Source organism: Malurus melanocephalus, unplaced genomic scaffold, assembly GCF_030028575.1.
Source record: "Malurus melanocephalus ecotype Western Australia unplaced genomic scaffold, MMel_1.1 scaffold_244, whole genome shotgun sequence".
Lineage (NCBI taxonomy): Eukaryota > Metazoa > Chordata > Aves > Passeriformes > Maluridae > Malurus > Malurus melanocephalus.
Window position 1 is genome coordinate 829,079 of NW_026623476.1, and position 21,041 is coordinate 850,119.

Genomic DNA, 21,041 nt, shown 5'->3' on the forward strand with positions numbered 1-21,041 from the left:
TCCTGGCTCCATTCCACACAGACAATGTGCTGSTTTGTAAAATATGGGATTAACCCATCTCCACAGCCCAGAAAAAGCACAGGTTCATTTGCTCTCTCTGAGTGCCTGACACCAAGGCAGGGAAACACTGCAGGGGTTCTCAAAAACCTTCCTGGTTTCTTATGCACTGCGTTTAGARCAGCAGCGTGTGGTTTTTCTCTCTGTGCAGGGTGTGGCTGAGTGTCACAGGCAGCAGGTTTAGCAGCTGACAGGAAAATAGCTGGGCAGCCTGGGCTCTGCTCATGTGTTTCTTAAATTACTGCTTGTAGGCATGAAATGACTGAAGGCCAGTGTCCTCCCTGGTTAGCAGAATGAACAAGCAGATCTTCAGAAAGGATRAGTGACAGGCAGTGCTGTCACACCRTGCCACTCAGTACAGCAGCAATGGCACTGTGCAAGTGTGACACAGCCTCGGTGACCCTCCTGGCATGGACCAAGAGATCTGCCTTAAAAATGTTAAGATCTGTTTTTTCACTAACCCAGGAATCATGCTTTACCCAGTGCTCACGGCATCTGTGCTTTTTCAGATACAGAAATTCAGTCCAACACTTAACTCTCCTTCCCTCTAAGAGGATACAGAATGTGATACAGAAATCCAGGCAGGAGTTACTGGCATGGATGTGGCATGTGCTAATCAGCGCTGTTCAAACTACCCTGTGTGTTTTCATGGTCACTTTAAGCTCTTTAGAACAGAAACCCTGTCCTTCACATCTTTCTAAAGCAGCTATCACACCTCGACAATTCCACATAATCTTACTATGTCAAGTGCACGAGCTACAGAGATAAGGATGACAGGCTGCCCTGTTTAGATCTCATTTTCTGTGGATTTGCATCAAATGTCAGCTACTTAAGACAGGCTTCATTAAAGGCATTTTGCAGAGCACAGTACATTCTTGTCYAAGGGAAGAAATGATAACTATTTTTTAAACAAGTGAAAACCATGCAGAAATACGTATTTTTAATTATTTTATTTTAGAATGTTAATATATGTTCTTTCAAAACAGCTCTAAAGTATGATTTTGTGGAGTCTTAACTTTAATAGTTCTTAATGGTGTCTACTGATAATGTCTATCTTCTTCTAACTCCAACTACTACAATGAGCAATRCTTAGCAATTAATTATAAAGTAGTCCAAACTCTCACACTGTTGAATTATTCTGGGTAATACATGGATTTAATGACCAGCCAATAGCTTTCCATCACTTTCTTAGAAAATGATACYGTTGAATGTTTGAAAGGAATTCTTTATAGCATGATTATAACATCTTATGACTAAGAATATTATGACTGTAATATGGAAGCAAATTATTTCACTCAACATGAAATCCACTGAATTTCGACATATGACTGAAGTGTACYGGAGTGGCAAATTGAAGTGTGCAATCTCTGCAATCAGATCTTGCTCAGTGAGATGGCTTTTCCAAAATAGCATTTATGCAGCCTTCTGGCTGCTGCCCAGATTTGGCATACCTAAGTTGTTTCATTTCATAAAGTTGAATTGCTCACAAATCAGATGCTTCTCATGTCACAAACTMACAGCAGAAGAGGCTGTGATAGAGCTGTGTAAAACAGGTACCATCAACTTCAATCACCCATTAATCTCTCTTCTTCTCTTAAAGAACTTCCTATTGAAAAGCAGTTGTTTGTTTTTATAGAAGACAACTATCAAATCAATGGATTTCAGAAGAACAGAGCAACCATATCCCTGTTTTGAGTCCCTTCTATGACTCTACTGTCCAGCAGATCAGCAGGTCTGGGTGGGCTTGTCTACCTGTGAATCCTGCACACACTTTCACAACTGCTACCACCATAAAACTGAAGTGTTATTAAAAACATATATTGCTACAAAATGAATGTTCCTATGCAGACTGCTTCCACGGCATAGCTCAAGTTAATTAGGGTGAAAATTAAAACAAGTGTATTTTACTGCAGAACATTTTAATTAAGCWCAGGCTTTAGAGCTTTCTTCCAGCAGCACTTTGTATTTGGTGGTGGCAAACTCAAGTCAGGGTTGAGACCATCAGGGCAATTACTGGTTTTAGGTACCACTTCCTTCCCAGGGTACAGAAGTGCCAGGCATGTGCTGCACTACCACAAACAGGTCAATCCCATCCTATCAAAAGCCTTTCCTGTCTTAAACAAGGCTGAAACCAGCACATCTGAAGACCCTTTYAACAGTCTAACAGCAGTAGTTTGGTTGACTAGTGAATAAAATATTTATCAACTTATACATGCAATCACAGGCCAGGGACTTTGGATCTGAAACGCTAAGTTTAAAAAAAAAAAATCTGTAAGAATATGCTTTGTTCCATAAGGTGTTTTTCTTCCTAAATGAAACCCCAGTGTAATTTCCTGTATAATTACCCTTGATGCAATCCTGCCATTGGAGTTTCCCTCAAGGGAAAGAGCTTTGGGTAGACAATGGTAAACATAGGCTGGCTGCAGCGGTGGCAGTGTCCCAAGGGACAGTGCAGCAATTCCAAGAGGCTTTTGGGTAGTGAGATTGGAGTCAGAAAGTTTAGATCTAGAGAAAAGAAACAAAAAAATATTTATAATAAAATGATTGCATGATAAAGTCAAAGACAACAAGYGTGATCCATGAACAATTCAGAAAACAGCTGCCTCACATTCTTACAGCTTTGTCAAAACAACAATGAGGTAATACAAATTACCACAATTAGACTGAGGCACATGGTGCTTCCCATGTCTAAGTTCAAAAAGCTGACGTTAAATGTACAAGTTTAACTCTGCTAAAATACCCAGGTGAAAATATAGCTTGAGCAAATATTAAAAAGGATTAAAAGAAGGATTTGTAGATACAGAGATGATCTAGACAAGTGTTTAGTAACTAATAACAATACAACACTATGAAAAAKACATTGGTATTTTACTAAAATGTTTCAGCAACCAATCCAGCACAATAACCAACCTCACTACAAAGCCCAAACTCCACCATCAGCAAAAAGGGATCTGCAATATCTGGAATAATTTGAAACTCAATCCAGTCCAGCCTAATTCTCACAGGTCCAACCAGAGAGMCCACTCTAAAAAGATCAATACATTCCTCATCTGTTAAATGTTCCCCCATAGTTTACAAGACACCATCATTTTCACCAAAAGGGACTGCAGGGTCATTTCCTGGGAAAGAGCCATCATTTCCCCAGGCCTGGCCCAARCCACACGACATTTTATAAATTAAACCCCACATGCTAATCTCCCTCTAGAAACTGAGAGACAGCCAAGACAGGTGAGTGAGTTTAGGTGCTGAGTAATCAAAGACAAGATGCAGTACCTGATAAATCAGTTTTACGCTATCACACYGGTTTCACCTTTCAAACACTGCAAGGTTGAACCCCAGACACGATGTACCACAACAGCCCCAAGGAGGGGACAAGCAGGACATTTGCGTCASAAAGAAAAGGTCACACTCTGCAGCCAAGCAAAGACTGAGGAAAAGTAGTCCAGTCACTTCTGTCACTTCCCCAGCAGCCGCCAAGTATTTAACAGCACTYTTGAAACTGCAAATTTAGGCAGTGACAGATGAAATCTGCTGCTTTAATCGTATGTGCCACCTGCTTCCCCAGCACACCATTATCCTACACCTGGCTGACACAGGCACTGCTCCTGCCTCGCTGAAATGGGGCTGCTGCCAGTGGTAATGCCCACAGCCTTTAACAAGGACATACCTATGGGTGTGGATATGGATATATAAATCCATCTTTTTCAGGTTCTGCATCTTGACTGAAAATAGGTATAATCCTCACACCCTTGTGTAAATTATTTACAAAGTGGGTTTTACAATACCACTTTGCCATTCCCGAACCAAACTTCCCTGGGATCTTCAGGAACCACATTCACACAGTTGGATTCCAGAAATTATTGTGCGAGTCACAAGTGGGTGAGAAAAGACAGACCTCCTTGTACACTTTTCCTAGCAAAGCAGKGAGGATTTAATTCCAGTGGCCAAGGTACAAGAGACCCTTTTCCATAACCTCTCTAATCTTCCCACTGGAACTCTCTACTCTTCCTTGACCTTTAAAGCTGAGAATTCCCAGGATGGTATCAACAGTAGGGAGTCACAACACATGGAGAYCTAAGAGGATCTGCAGGTTATCATCAGATATTGCTAACTCATGTGATTGCACAGTGCAGAAGCCAATGAGCCSAGGGCCACTTTAGAGCAGAGAGCCTGAATTGGGGCAGAACTAAAGCAGCTCAGCTGTCACGCTGTGCTGAAATGGCCGAGGGCTGCTCGCATTTCTTTTGCCTTATGTATAACAAGTCTGCCAGTTTAGGAGTGTGCTGCCTGGCAAGGAGTTGCATTGTTGGCTGATGCATCTGATCTTGCCTCAGGAACTGTATTTCTCATCTCCTATTTCCATTAAAGAGTTTCTCCTGCAAARAAAAAAAGCATCCTTCTTCATACAGACTTCATGTAAGAAACCACTTATAAGCACCACTTGACCTCAGAAATAGTCTTTGGAACYCTGGTTTTTGATATTGGACATTTTTGTTCTAATGCAGCATTTCAAACATAATTTGATTAAATAAATCTTTTAAAATACAAATCCTTGCCCAAGCCTTTGAAGGACTGTTAGAAATGTTCCTGTCACTGCCAGAAAAGCACTTTTTCTGTAATCTGAAGAATGCAGAAATTTCATACCTTTCAAAAAGCTGCAGTAGGTGTTATAGAGAGTCCTCATGGCCAGTTCTTGCAAAGGCAGCACGTGATCTGTTTCTGTCCCTATAGATTTCACCTCTGCTGGCAGGAACACAGTTAACTGGCCTGATGAAAAAGAGAGCAGTTTCACCTCTGAAACTTGAATTGGAGAACCACAACTAGAAGGACACAAGACATTTAGAAAGTGGTTAGAAAAAAAAATAATAAAAGGAACTTTATGGGGAAACTCAGAKGACCAACCCAAAGTATGCCTGCTACTGCTCTCCAGTGCAGCACCCCTCAAGGATTCCTTGCAGAGAGCAGTGCATGGTGGGGTTGACCTTTAAAGGTCCCTTCCCAAACTATTCTATGATTCTGTGTTTCTCAGATTCCCACCTTCTGTGATGTGCTAGACATGGGACATTTGGAGGAATTACTCATCAAATAACATAAAGAAATGAGAACACAATCCCAAGGGGGTAAACCAAACGCGCTACGTGCCCATTACGTCTGCCCATGTGATAATCTCTTTTAGCCTCTGAATGCCACYGTTACTAAATGCTTTACTGAGGGGAGCAGTTTCATACCCATCAGTTTGCTTGGATCAACCAGCTGAAAACAATGATGGATTTCTCAACCATAACACGTGAGGCAAACTCCAGCAACAAAAAAAAAAAAAAAAAATTTAAGTGCCACTGGGTGATTCTGTACTACACCTTTCCTTATCCACAGCGTTCCCTTAGAGGGTATGGGGGTTAGGTGAAGGGAAAATAAAAACAAAAGCCATGCTGTAKTGGAAAGATATCCTAATAATCTACTAGCCTTGCCCTTCCCAAATCATTTATGGAAAGGGAAGGTTATTTGGATTCAAGGAGAGAAAGTTAGCTTGTAGTAAAAATAATAACTCTTTACGTGATCCCTGTTGCAAGCGATCATACCAGAAAGACACGCATAGGAAAATTCTACTAAGAGGTTGGGAAGTCAACAGGGGAATTGGAATTGTTTATGACAACTGAAATTTGAAGCCAAGAGCAACTTGTTAGGGCCAGTCCTAACAAATGGAACAGAAACACAGATTTGTCAGCCTGCCCAGATATTAGACCTAAAATGGAGGTAACCACTCTCAACCATATCAGATGTGAAAGAAATCTCATAATACTTCCCTGACAACAAAGAATCAAATTTTTGATCGAAGGAGAAACAGCTCAGAGAAACAACCAAAGAAGAGCAGTGTCAAACAGCAAGCAAGTCAATAAACCCCTTGCTAAATATTTAATACTTTCCCACAGCCCATTAGTGAGGTAAAAGTGTAATTGGGAATTCAGAGATCCARTATTCCACCAATCCATACCCAATGAGTTTGAGTTATCACAACAAATAAATCCATMATGTTGCTTTTCAAACTGAATAACCTCTTACCAATCTCACTAAGGAACAAACCCATAAACTCACTGCAGYCTCTGCAGTTCAGAGATGGGACATTTGGTCTACGTTATATAAAGGGTGAGGCTATTAATGCCACACACAAAAACCCACGGAGGTTAAAAATTGGAATAGAGGATGGTCTAAACAGCTGGGGAAAAAAAAAGGAGCTGCAGAAGAAGCCTGGTGAATAAATAAGTGAGAAAAAAAAAAAAAAGCTGGGACCACCTATTGGCTGCCTTCAACAAGACTGACAGATCCCTAACTGRGGACTATGAAATCCAATCTGCAGAAAATAAGATCAAAATTTATTTTGAGTGCTGAGATCATCACCTCTCATATAAAAGACTTTTTTTTCAGTCAGTCTGACTGCAGGATGCCCAGACAGAGATCCAATACTTACACAAGGCAATTTATATTCTATTTTCAGAAATCAGGCTTTATGTTAGTAACGGCAGCTTGTCAGATTTTATTCTCCAGTGRAGGACCAGACAGAGCACTAAAGCCTGGATCTTCAGCTCTTGCCTGACCCATGAAAACCTTAGCCTGGTTACTAATGCTTTCTTGGAAAGAAAAGAGAAATTTTTCACATGACCATTATTACACAATTCCAAAGTCTCTCCGCACATTATCAAATAAAATCTTTGGTTTCTTCATAATATGTATGTGTTCTTCCTATAAAGTAATCTGTGATGTTTCAAGACTGTTTCACAACAAAGACAACAATCTGTTTGKTGGACAAATATAAATTTTGTTTTTCATACYAAAAATTCTCTTTTTTTACKACTCATTATTAAGGAAAAAATATCACTTTTCATTCCACAGAAGCATTACAAGAATCAATTCCATCACAACACTTGCAATTTCTTTAGGGTCTTCTATGCTAGATTTTTAAGATTAGATTCTATAATTCTATACTAGATATATATCAGAGATACTAGCAGGTGGTCTTACCAGCACTGTACATGTAAGAACAGCAAAAAGAACTGGTAGCATCTTCACAAAGGTCAGTGCAAGGATAAAATTATTTTAACTACGTATAAAATGAAAGCTTAAAAAAAAAAAAGACAAGGTTGTTGTTGTATAAAACCACCTGAAATAGGCAGGACAGCCAGACCTAACTTGCTGGAGTATTTTCTGCATTATCACTAATGTTTGGGGTCACAACCAATACAATTCTGTTAAATTTAAGGTCAATTTAATGTCTGTCTTACAATTTTACAATCAATTCTGAAAGAAAAAAGACTAGAATTTCTCTTTCCTGAAAAACAAAATTAGTAAAAGCTTGCAAGTCACACAGTTCAGCAGAACTAATCCAACTGCAAGTATTTAAATATCACCAACCAGCTGACACGGGAATATTAGAAAAACCTTAAAATGCCAAGACTCAGCATCTCCCATATTGCAGCAGAGTGCAGGCTGTAGAGAGGGAATTTATATTTAATGCGAGATCTGCTGAGAGTGAGCATACCAGAAATTTATAATTAGATGGTAATGGGGACAATCCTCTTCTGATCAGTTTTACACCAGTAAGGCTCCATTCATCAGGGGTGCTGATCCTAATTTATGCCAGTGTCAGGGCAGAAAGAATTMAGCCAGTGTCCTACACAGACCACTTTTTTCTTGCATCCTAACCACAAACATGAGACAGCCTAGGATATTTTTAAAATCCACATGTAAAAATAAACCTGTCAATCCATAACTYCTAAAAAAAGTCACTTTAGTTAGTAGGTACTGAGACCTACAAGAAGCTGATATTGGGATGTAAAAGAAGTGAAGGAGCTGCATATGACTTTTCAAAATATGGCCCATAACTTACAGAAATGTGAGCACTTAGAACCAAATAGATTCTGCAATTTATTAAAAATTATTTTGTTCATTCTTTAGTWCTGGAAACTCTATGAAGACTACACTTCTGGCCAACTTTTAAATTCAGCTCTAGCCTTACATTATTATTACAATTTCTTTCAGAATAACTTCACTGCTCTGCTTTAATACTGAAATAGTCGCAAGTCACCAATTAACACAGAAGATTTATTACAAAAATAAAACAGAACTGGGAGCTGCAGTAATCCCCTCCAAGTAACATCAGTTCTGAATCAATCACAAACACACAAAAAACCAACCAGTTGCATTACACAGGAGAATTTTTACAAGGACAGGTACACAAGACATCTGAATTAATTCATACCTACCCACTGCAACCAATGACTTTATTATACAGATAAGATGGGAGGCCTTTCAGGTGAATATTGTTATCCACATAAACATACTGGAGCTCTCGAGAACGACCTAAATCTGGGTTTAGAAAACAAGACAAGTCAAGGGGAGAAGGGATGACATAGTGACAATTATAAGCAAAGCCATTCTCTTTAATTATAAATAAGCTAATCAGACTCAATGTAAGCAAACATAAATTAGTACTTCTCAGTTGTAAAATTTCAGCCAACGGTTTTATTATGGATGAGCTGAAAAGCTGTGTAGGAGCAAGCATTTAAAAATTACTAAAACAAAAACAAAGCCCCCTTTCAGAAGCCCTGAAAATCCCATTATAAATAATTAAATTTTAACATTGACAAACTCTGAAGTCASTTTGAAGAAGCAAAGGAACAATTGATTTCAAATCCTCAGTGCATACTTCAAGTTCATAAGGTCAAACCTGCTTTCATTAACTGGCCTCATGTCACTGAAATCACAGCTTCTCTATCTTTGGGAAAGGGGCAAGACAGACACAAGAATGTGCTCTGTCCCCCTCTTCCTCTTCTCCAAAAAGGGATCCTTGCTGGGATTCATTAGCTTTAACMAAATACAAGTGCAGTCATTCAGAAATGAGTCTGTGTGATGCAGTGATTTGCAGAGGCCCAGAAAACAGAAAGCTTTAAACTGCAGAATGTTAGACATTAAAAGTTGTGGCCACAAGAAATGATCAATACTTCTGGAGGTGTGCTGCTTGCATTATTGCTCTTAAAATATTCATGGCTGGCAGTCAAAAGAAGCAAGTACAGCATGATTAAGTAATGCCTTTGTGGACTAGAAATCTATTAAGATACCTCTAGACAGGAGCATATCACTATGGAAYAATTTTATTTTGCTTAGAAAATTAAAATTAAATGGGAAAAATTAGATTTCTTGGAAGAATTCTCAGAAATAAGAATTTTGCTTACTAGMAAGATCTAGTCAGTGGTAAAACTGTGTGCTATTAAAAGAAGTGAAACACATACTGAGAGAGATTTAAAATGACACCAAGCTGAACTAAATACAATGGTCTGAAAGAGTTTTGGACTAGCAAGAAAGCTGATGTATAGGATCAGCTGGGCAACCCTCTCATCTGTCACTGCCATGCCCTCCAGACACTGGGGCAGGAAAAGATTTCTGTGTTTAGTGCAAAGCACAAAGCAGGAGAACAGAGTTTGAAAGCCTCTGCCTGGGAGGGGAGAGCTGAGACCCAGACAAAAGGCATCATGAAAAATACAGATAATCTGTGCGCCTCCTCACTTGTTAAACTTTTATGAATACCTTGGAGAAACGAAGATAAACAAGCATTTGGCAGCATCAGCCACAAGAAGACAATACTAATATTRACCAATTCTGACTTCCCATCTTTCTCAGTTACCTTGGCGGGCAGAAAGGTAAGGGTAACTGSAGAAATGGGCACAGTTTCTGTCCCCTTTGTAATTGTGGCCAAGAACAGAATAAAAATAACCAATTTCCATGATTTTTCTATTCAGAAATTCTATTTGGAATACTGACCTCTTCTCATTACCCATTACAACAATAAGTAATATAAACCCTTCTTCATTACTGAACAGTTTTATTGTACACAAGAGCTCTAAACACCAGTAAGTGCAGGTATTTTGAGTGATCCCTCCCCAAATGTGTGTCCATCTTAAAATACACTGAATGTCTTCAGCTGTCACCCACTTGAATGGCAGCTGTGAGCACCAGAAACCTTAAAAGCTCCTGCTGAGGAGTGACACATTATCAAATCTTTGATATAAAGAACAAGCAATGATCCCAAAAGAAAACGAAGAGATTCCTTTCCTAAAATAAAAGTGTTAATTGAGGAAAAATAAGTTTGGGGCTTTTTTTTTCCCTTTTAACACAGGCCCTTGCTTTGCAGCAGTCTGTGGAGGTTTCAGGGACCATAATCTGGGCTTTGTTCAAACCAGAGTCAGTGGACATCAAGGGACACATTGAAGCATCACATGCTGCTTTGACCCTGTCCCACAGACATTCCAGCTCTCAGAATTATCTGCTGCATCCATCAAGTGTCCTGCCCCAGGATGGGAGCAYAAATCCCTCAGCTGACTGATGGGCACTGCTGGAGATGCTGCTGAGCATCACCTCAATGATGTGATTTGTTTGGGCTCAGTATTGCAGGGCTGAAAATAGTTTAATAAAGTTCTGGGATATTTTTAGATGAAACAAAACCCCRTTGTTATCCTCCAATGAATAAAAATACTGCAACACCGAGGCACAGTAACACTATAAAATATTGTAATCAGCCAATACAATTTAAAGCAGGTAGCAGGTGGATGGGACAGCTAATCTCACAGAATGTTCCCTTGTGTTGCAGAAGGCAGATAAGACCAAAACCAGCAGAAAACTATGGGTTGCTGGGGCAGTTTGAATGTGCTACTGTTTAACTTATTAATTTAGAGAATGGCAGCAAAATTTTTAAAAGAGGCTCATCTTGCTGGTTTCTACACAGATGTATGCAAATGGGCTGAAAATCAGGCAAGTCAAAAAAAGCCCTAAAGCTGTTCTTTTCATATGCACTGAGAGGGGGGAGTGAGGCTGCATCTCATCTCTTCCCTCTGTCTTTATCTTATGCTATGTTTAGATTCTAAGTTCTGAGTTGACTGCATTTCCTAGGTAATTAAAGCAAATTTTTGGATGTTAGACAAAATATCTCAGTAGGAAAAATTCAATTCCCAAAGCCAAATAGCCTGTAACTATAAATGTTCCTTTGATATAGTTTCTTTGCATTAAATAACCAAGCATCTTCTAGACTCCAAAAGATTCTTCCTCAGTTTCAAACATTATCCATAAAGTTTAAATTTAAATAAATCATCACTTTGAAAGGCTCTTTGTATCCCATCCACATTAATTTTTATGTCTTGTATCAGTCAACAAATATTGTTAAAAGTCCTCTAAAAACCATGCTTCTGAARGACTTTGTGCAATAAGGAAGCTGCCCATCTCTGAAAAGGCTAAAGCTACAAAGAAGGTTTTCATGTGGCTTTTGCAAGCACTGTACTGTGTCTAAAACATTTCCACTTTCCTCCTTCCAGGCTCCCAGATCAAAGACCTTTCTCCCAGAAATGACCAAATGCCATGAGTCCTGAACAAACCCCAATTCTATTTTTTTCTTTTTCTCCCTCTTTTTTTTTTTTCCTTTTTTTTTTTTTTTTAACCTCAGGGCCCTGGCATATGCATTCCACATGGCTGAAGATGGAACAAAAGCTCTTGTGTGGCTGCACTGATGCTCTTTTAACCATACTGTGAGGGCAAGGACACAAAAGCAGCATATACTGAGGTAGAATAAGACCTTTGTTTACTGTGCACTGATAATTACTAGACCCACTTTCTAAAGAAGAAGTGCACATTAACCCTCAAATAAAGTGATATAATACTGAATATTTGCTGTCATAACATCCCCTGTACTGCCAATACACTTGAGAATTTATGGCCTATTTTAATTATTTTGTACTWTATTATAGAAATGATTTTTGTTTTTGCAGCGTCATCAGATTCACATTTCTGCTTGCAGTGGAATTTGTTTTCAGCCATTGAAGCATTTGCTAATGCTAAAAATTTAATTTTCTGTCAACAGATAATTTATGTTGTAAGTAGATTGATATACAATGATCAGCAGATCTTCCCAGACCTTTTACGAAGGGAGCATGAAGTTACCATGACAATAACAAAACTGCTCAGGATGCAGCTCCAGTTCAACTTACATATAATTTCTGGAGTTGTTCTTAAAAATTAGTTTATTAGGAAGGGCCAAAGTTTGAGATCTGTGGTGTCTCSTATCTTCCAGTATAAACTGAAATAYTCACAGCCGAAAAATAATTTTTGTAAARCACTGGCATATCCAAGAATCAGGTGTATTCTGTAGAACAAGTTACTAATTCACTATTATTTACCCATCTGCTTGTTTATGTACCAGTTCTGAAAGTCAGGGAGTGGGATCAGGGATTTTTACTGTATTTTTTAAAACTCATTAATAATGTTACACCGTTTTTCTTAAGACACATGTGCCTGAAAACTTTAGAGAATGCAGAGGGCAAAGAATTACCCAATCCCTGCCCAGCACTGTGCTGTGACAATGCTGTGAATAAAGCTCACACCCATCAGTCCAGGAACAGGAAAATGCACATTTCCAATACAATTAACAAGAGGCTCTGCTGGCAGCTGAATGGATTCCTTGGCACAGTACATGTCACCCACCATGTGAAATAAATAAACTAAACAACACTTCAAAAAGCATTAAGCAATCTATTCCAAACGTATTTCTTTTAACACGGACACATCTAATAAAAAAAAAAGGAAAAAAAAAACTCAACCATTCTGTCAGGAGATAAATAAATTCTCTGCTTTTCAACACATCTCTCTAATTGCAAAAAATTGTTTTGACAATATTTGCTTGACTATCACTTGTAGGTATTTCTGCARTATTTTTCACCATTATTTAACAAACTTAGTCATTAACTGGTAAAGTGAAGTTGGATGTAAGAATACACACAAAAGCCCCACCAGCCAACATGTGCAGCAAGCAGAAATAATGCTACAATTATGCCTTAACTTCAGCAATACTCCAAGAAAAATATTTTCCCGAGCAACAGAAGATAGATTTAATCTTTTTGCTTTTCAATGCACTCTCTCTTCTACTTTATTTCATCACATCTTGACCACTCTGAAGCCTTCTGATTCTTCAGAGGAAGGATTAAACATTTACATTTATACTGTGCTGCTTTTCCTCTGAACTCTAGGATTTATGATTCAGTTTCATATCCACAGATAGCAAATTATCTCCAAATGTTCACCAGTGAGTCACTATTAAGAACTACTGAACAAGGTCAATTGACAGTCTTTGATGTTTCCCGTTATTTTAAAAGTTCCTTTTGAATGTTTTGAATTTGAGTCTAAAAATAAAGAAAAAAGAAGGTGTGTCATTATATTAGAGATTTATTTCCTCCTTTTGAACTTAAAACACTTTGGCAGATCTGTGGCTCATCCAGGTCATGGCTCGCTCACAGATAAGCTACTAGTGCAAAAGTAGCAAAAACTTTTGTTCTTTAATATTTCACATCTCATCTTACTGAATTTTTGCAAAATTAAAAGTATTTAACTTCCTCTCTCATTGGAGTTAGAAATATTTGCCAAAGTCAGGGAAGGCAATTTGCTTCTTTTAGTACTGTGGAATCTGGATGATGGTTCCTGGAACTCGTTTTCTCATTTATATAATGACATATGCTGGGACAAAACTGCAACACTTTGTCTGGTGACATTATTTGCACTTACTTTCCTGTACTATAAACTAAGGTGATAAGAAATTCAGAAAAATCAGTAAGTTCTTTCAAAACTAAACTGCTAGTACTGAAAAGATTAAGCTAAACCCATATAGTGTAATTGATTTCGAAATTATGATCTCATTTTTACCATCTCAATTTCCAGYTTCTTTCCAATGTGATTATCGTAACTCAATCTGCACCTAATTAACACCAAACTCTGTATTCTAGAAAAACTATTAATGGTTATTCAGATGGCAGCATGTGCCTGTATCAGCAGAGTTTATTCCATGGCAGGGCTGAAAAGTGACAAGTTCAGGGAAGAGGATTTGTTTTTCCCAAAGGGAACACAGTGACTGCCCACAACAAAACCCCACACACTGACTGCACCTCCTACTCCTGACCTGCTTCCACACTTCTAAACTTTGAAAGGTTGACAAAAAGGCACATGAATTCCTCCCTGGGCTACTACTGTGGAAATTTTGATGGATGCCTATACACAGCACAAACTAAACCTGCACTGGATTATGTGGTACTGACACTCCTAATGCTGAAAAGTAATTTATATGGAGTTACTGGGATTCCACAGCAAGTTTTAAACCCTAGCTAAGAAGAATCTTAGTTAAATCATCAGATCCAGCAAACAGAAACAGATCATTACCCAAAGTAACTCAGATTACACAGTACTATATTTAAGCACATCATTTAAACTTTTTCCCCTCAGTTAGCTAAAAATAAAGCAAATTTGATAGCTGCCTTATTGCTTTAAAAAAGACATGAAACCTTAACCTGCATTTTTTTTTATTAACATATTTTCCAACAATATGATCCTTGTGACAACTCCATAAACAGAATCTGTGGGGACCACCAAAGGAACTCACTTGCTGAGGTTTTTTTTTTAACTTGTTGGGGGAGTGTAAGAGACCGTATGGAAGACCCTGGACTGTCTCACGATTGAMTAAACCCCAAGGYGGGAGAAAAGGGGGCTTTTGCTCAAAGGAGTCTGAGCCAGGTYAARGTRGAAGGAYTGCCAAGTTTCCAGCTCCTRGGCTGCTGAGAACAATGGATGTGAGCTACGGATGATCGCACCGTTCCTGAGGAGAACGGTACAGAACATACAGGGTATGACCCCTCCCTCTCTCTCTCTCTCTTTCTCTCTCTCTCACCCTCTTCTATCGCAAAATACCCAAATAAATCGGTCCTGATTATTTGAAGCATATACATTTGCCTTCTCGTTTTCTTTTGCACTCTGAGATTCCAAAAAGAACCTATCACGATCTCCGCTTCAACTCCAGCGGATGGTGACAGGGAGGAGAGTTTGTTTTGCTGTGGGTGGGACTCACCGAGGGGCAGGAATGCCAGGCGGTTKCCAGCCATGGAGAGCTCGTTGAGGCTGGGCAGCTGGCACAGGTGGCGGGGCACAGACCACAGGTGGTTCCTGTCTGCAGTCAGGTACTGCAGGGAAAGGCACATGTGCAGCCGCTCGGGTAACGTCATCAGGCGGTTGGTGGAGATGTCCAGAGTCTGCAGCTCCCGCAGGTCTCCAACCTCTGCAAACAGGCATGAACAATTGTAATTACCTTCACAAAAAACCCTCACAGAAATGAAAATCAAAGTTCATCGGCTGTGCTGTGTAATAGACAGACTGTTAAATTAACCAATGAATAATTACTAATCATATAGAAAGGCATTACTAATCATATAGAGAGGCTGGCTTATGAAAATAGATAAAAAGGAGCTTGTATCAGAAATAAACGGATCATGCTCATCATATTGGTGTCTGCGTGACCTGTGGCCCCGTCGCCCAGAAGTGCTGCTCTTCTGCTACAATACTGTTGTATCAATCCGTGTTGAGAACTGACACTAAAAAATCTCCATCACCTTTGTATTTCCAATCCTTTTGATGAGGAACAGCTATCAGCTAGGCACTGCGTTCAAGATGAGATCTTTCAGATGGCACTCCTGAATTGTGACAATTACTGCTGTCAAAATACTGAGCATTTTCCTAGTCCTAAATCAGAACATGGGAAAAAAACCAAACCGAAGTGCAAACAAAAACACATTACAAAGCTTGCTGATAGTGAGGGTGTTTTGTACAAGMCCAAACTCAGGAAAATTCAAATRAAATTATTAATTTTATTAAATTAGTGAGGATGCAATGAATGATTACTTAAGATTCTCTTGCAACCAGAGTTACAAACACATGCACAGCACTTCTTGATTAGTGAGTCTTTCACCCAGCATGCTTAAGAAAAACAGCTCTGTCTTCTTGATACAGTTCAGAAGGCCTAGTTTAAATTAGAAATTTCTTAATAACCTGTGATATATTGTAGGAAGATATTTCACCAAATTCTAATCTATAGTTGCAATAATGACAGTGTCTAGAGATTTTATTTTTTATTATTTCAAGAACTGAAAATCAGATTTTGTGTTTCAAGCAGTATTGTATAATTTTTTTTTTAATGTAGGTAACAAATTATAAATTCTTAAAAGTCCATAAGACATGATCACACAAGCAGCCTCACTTGTGCAAAAGTGGYTTTCCTTGTGTCTGGCCTGTGAAATAGGATGCAGTACTGACTGACAAATATATTCAAAATATGTGAAGCAGCTCTGCAGGTTACCTCATTGTTTATTTAGTTATTCTTGTACAATGACTCTAGAAACTGGATAATTCTATACATTATTTTCCTCAAACATGGGGAAACMATAACATTTTCCCCAAACACAAGGAACAGGTTTGCTCTGTTTTTAAGTACTTCACAGCAATGGAACCAACTCATTAAGTGCTCAGTGCCCCTAAAACTTGCTGCATTTCTCAGCATCTTGCAGACCCAAACGTACTTTGCTCTCAGCTGAATGAAACCAGCTCTTGCATCTGAGAGCTGCTAAAACAAGATTCACTAGAATTTTCTACACTGAAAACACCAGACAATCTCCACAATCTGCACAATTTACAGCTCYATCACCCAGATTTTTTACAAAGATATAAATAGGGTAACACTGTTTAAGTTAAAGCTAAACAGAACCTGTTGTGCCCTTAAGCTCTCTGCAGGAGGAACTAGAAAATTCACAGCTCTGAGGCTGCACCTTGTATACTACACACAAAGAAACAAAACACTAGGTTAACTCCAAGCTTGTCTTCTACACAATGGGAAAAATAAGTTGTCCTTGGGAAAAACTGCTGTAAATGTTGCTTTCAAGACTGGAAACATGAAAAGGAAAGAAAGGGAAGTTGTAATTCGGTATTAGAGATTTGCACACAAGTAATAATTAAACAAAATGCATGAGCACATTTAGAAGGAGTTTCTGCCYGCTGCGAACAATCCCAGCATCAACTGCAATAAAGACTTAACACAGTATCTGCATCCTTTTAGAAATATTACTGACAGAAGCAGCTGCTATACACAGATGATCACATTCTTCAAACCTCTTAGCTTTGATGTCAACAGGAATAAAAAGCTTTATTTGAAAAGGGTTTTTTTTTTTTACTACAAGATTGAAAATAAATGACAAAAGCAAAATAATCACTACTAAATAGCACAAGACTACTGTGCAAAAGAACTGCAGCAGATCTCATTTCGAAAGAGTTTTATATTCATCACAAAGCCATATGCTTGAAAACAGTGACAGGAAAAGAGCCACCTACATTCAGCCAAACCACTGACCACATGCAGTCAATAATAGGCCCAGCTATTTTCATGCACTAACCTTTTTCTCTGCCACTAAAAACAGTTCTCTAGTTCAGTTTAGGTCCAAAATCCCATAAATGTTACGGTTGGCAAAGCTGGCAGAGTTTCAAAGGCATTGCTAGAATGATATGTTTCAAATCTAAGAGGAAATAAAAGTATTCTCACTTTATCCTTCATCCAAAAAACACACACCCAAAACTTCATCCTCTCTACCTTAATCTCCCAATGCATACCAGATGTAAACAGCCACTTTCAACATCTAGTGCCACATGTTGTCAAACACCCACCAACCCACAATGAAGTTTAAGACTAAGCCAAGCAATATAAAGTGCCATCATATTAAAGATACACCCCTCATGTTAAAGGTATAACCCCCAGACTCCCCACTAYAGTGCTCAAAGCTCAGTTTGAAGAACATGCTCAGACATTTACTAATGACACTAAATTTGTTTTCATCTCATTAAAGCAAAGGGAGATAAAGCAAAGGGAAATAAGGAGGAATAACACAAATATAAACAGTCCATTAAATCATTTTTCAAGCTTTTAGTTACTAACGACTATTATCCTTGCTTTTAAAGTCTTGCAGCATAAATACTGCAGGAAGCCTTGGCTAACAAACACAGTGAAAGACTTGCAAATCTCTCTCTTGCTGTCACCTCATCAAACACTAGGATATACCAGAGGTGAACTTTGGAAATTTACAGCAGATCCAGAAAAGAAAATGGCTATTCCCAAACAAAGAAGAGCTGACCAAWGGACTTTCAGAGATTCCCCCAGCACCCCCAAGGGTAAGAAAGAGAAAGCATTAAACATCACATAGAGGAGTTCMAATTACATTTAAATGAAATTCATRAAAGTGTAATTTAAAATTTATATTAGCTCTAGGATTAACACTATCAAAATCAACACATCAGAGCACTGAGCCCCATTCTGATACCAGAAGCCAGAAAAAAAAAAAACTCCTCGGTAGCTTTGCTACCCCCCAACTCAGGAGGACACAGATTTGTGGAGGCAGAGAGAGCCCAAACGTGATGTTCCCGTGCCGGCTCGTGGATTCCAGGATTGCATCCGTGTCCATCTGCAGGGATTGCATGGAGCTGGGCAATTCCAGGGCCATATGGTCCCAATGTGTTCCCGTGCACACATGAGGGGCTGACAGACTGTAAATCCAACACTAGCTGACCCCACGGCAGCTTCAGTGCAGGCTCCACAGCCTCTGAGGGGCCGTGCAGTGCCACAGACCCACACAGGCTGTGCTCAAAAACTGCCAGCCCTGGGTGATTAATTTTATCCTTTTCTTCCTCCAGAACGTGCAGATTCAGAAGGGATCACTGCAAGCCTTTGCTTCTGCTGTAAGAGCTTTCCCAACTACTTGGAAAAAGGGACAAGTGAACTGTGCTTTTGTGTGTTGGGGTTTGCAACAAAAACCTGCCAAATAGATCTATCCCCCAACACAATAAAAAAGGAAACATCAGCATAATGTCAATATTTTTCTTTAAAAAAGCGAAATGTGGAAAGAATTTCAGGGCATGCCCAAAAATATTGACCTTCTAACAAAACTGATTGTATAAAACGTAACTAGTATCAAGAAAAAAAGAAAAAGAAATCTATTTCTGATTCAGATGGTTGAAATGCCAGTTTTAAAAATTAATTCCCATGGTTTTACGTGAAGGAAACAAAAAAAAAACCATCTGGAAATAAGCAGCCTATACAACATAGAGTAATTGCCAAAGGCAATTCAAACTTCCTTAATCTTTTGGGGGGTACAGGCCTCACCAGCTGCACGACCCAAAAATAACTAACAGTTTTTCTTTACATTTCAAGAGTAATCCCACCTTTCCCTGATGGGCCATAAACCCAAATTTCATCCAAAGATATATGAAACACATACACAGTTGGATTTGAGTGTATGGGAGGCATGGGTTTACTTTAAGTCTGAGTCCTTATATCCCAGTAAAGTTAAAAAGGGGGACAGGAAAGGCTACAGACCTACCTGCATGAGAATGCACCTCAAAGCAGGATATTAAGGGAAAGTAGAGAACCTACAAGGAATGGAAAAAGGGACTGATCAGCAAAGAGAGCTGGCACTTAGAGGTCAGGCTGCAGAAGTTAAATGCAAACTGCCAGGAGGCCAGGAAAATGGGAACTCACAAACAAAGATTTCTCAACAAGTAATAAAGAGCAAGAAATGAAGAGCTCATGTCAACAAAGAGTAGAAATTAGGAGGATAAACCAAATAATAAATTAGCTTTTTGCATCATTTTTTCCTGTAAGAATAATACTGTGTATGAGGACAGAGACAGACTACCTCATGGGAACAAGGACAAAGCACTGCAAATTACCACATCCATTACTAAAATGAAATGAGGCTGCTTAAAAAAAATTCCATCCCAGAATATTGAAAAAAAAAAAAAGGGTTATATATCAAAATTGCAGATTTGGGCACGAGGCTTCTCAATGAATAGGACATTTTCTGGGATAGCAGCCTAGGGTTGGAGAAGAAATATAGAACCTGTGTTCAAAAAAGCCCTGTTAATGTGAGCTCAGTGCTCCTCAGCATCTTGTAACGACTGTTCTAAGGGGAAAGAGCAGCCAGGAGTAACCAGTGACTAGAACATAAATAGAAAGCAGAAGGAAAATGCAGCCCAGAWCTTCTCAAATGTAAATCACATCATACTGGTTTATCTTCCTTTGATGAAATTTCTTGGTTCATGGTACCACATGAACATCACATCTCGTGGTAAATGACTGGGATGGAGAAAATATTACTAGTGGTGGTGCTCCTCAAGGGTCCACTTTGTTTTGACATTCCATTTTGCACCTGGGTAAAAAAATAATATTAATGTTTGGACTGCTGTCAACCCAAGCATTTAAAGTAGTAGTATCGTGGTAGAGAACCAAACTGTCATACAAGAGAAAAAGCAAGAACTTCTAGACTTAAGGGATAGAAATGGAAAGAAAAAGAACAGAAAATGAGCATGATAAGAAAATGCAAGKCAGGGCTCTGCTTGAAACCATGAAGAAGATAGGACTGGCTATACTTGTTCACTACCTAAGGGCAATAAGCCACAGTGAAAATAAGATAATTTCTTATCAGCCAGCATCTTACTAGAAGGGAAGTTTATTAATATTCCTTTGTATTGCAGGCAATAATGATGGTCTTGCTGTTACCACACAAACCTTTAACACTCTGCTACTCAAGGACTCTAACAGGAGGTGATAGATCCTCTCTGTTCTGAGGCTGCACCTCAGGCCTAAAAGATCTCTGCTAATTACCATGGAGGGATTTTTTTCCAGCTTGTGGTACCAGAGGGACCATTTCTTATGAACAGTTACAAAATTGAGCACAGTGAGGACAGGCTGTGATTGTGAACTCCCACAGCCATCCCTCCCTAYCCCATGCTCTAAAATGGATGGTGGTTGCTCCAGGAAAGGAACAGAAGGTGCTAAAAGGGGCTACCCTACTTCACCCTTGAAATAATGTTTTAATCAACTTCCATGAACCTGAGCACAAGATGCATTTTCCTATTACACCTGTTAAACCACACACTGGTGAGGAAAAAGTGTTTGAAGTCWTCCATATTTAACAAAACTTACTACCTGTCCTACTAGAAAAGAAATCCAAGTCTATACATGCTGTGAATCTGAAGTGGATACTACCATCAATTTAAAACTGTAACAGACAGGAAGTGTAAGTTTAAATTGCTGAGAG

General features: G+C 38.9%; 1 protein-coding gene across 4 annotated transcripts in view; it reads right to left on the minus strand.

Moving 5' to 3' along the window:
- Window positions 1-21,041, minus strand: part of LRRC28 (leucine rich repeat containing 28) — a 52,071-nt gene that overhangs the window by 4,989 nt on the left and 26,041 nt on the right. For 2 of the 4 annotated variants that reach the window (XM_057375311.1, XM_057375307.1), the window contains 4 exons: window positions 14,981-15,187; window positions 8,316-8,418; window positions 4,702-4,877; window positions 2,403-2,562 (listed from right to left, as the gene is read on the minus strand). In XM_057375311.1, coding sequence (XP_057231294.1) covers window positions 2,403-2,562; window positions 4,702-4,877; window positions 8,316-8,418; window positions 14,981-15,134 — 593 coding nt within the window. In that variant the 5' untranslated portion in view covers window positions 15,135-15,187. Of the gene's footprint in view, window positions 1-2,402; window positions 2,563-4,701; window positions 4,878-8,315; window positions 8,419-14,980; window positions 15,188-19,322; window positions 19,372-21,041 lie in introns of those variants that run through there. The other 2 variants (XM_057375309.1, XM_057375308.1) reach the window with 2 other exon arrangements.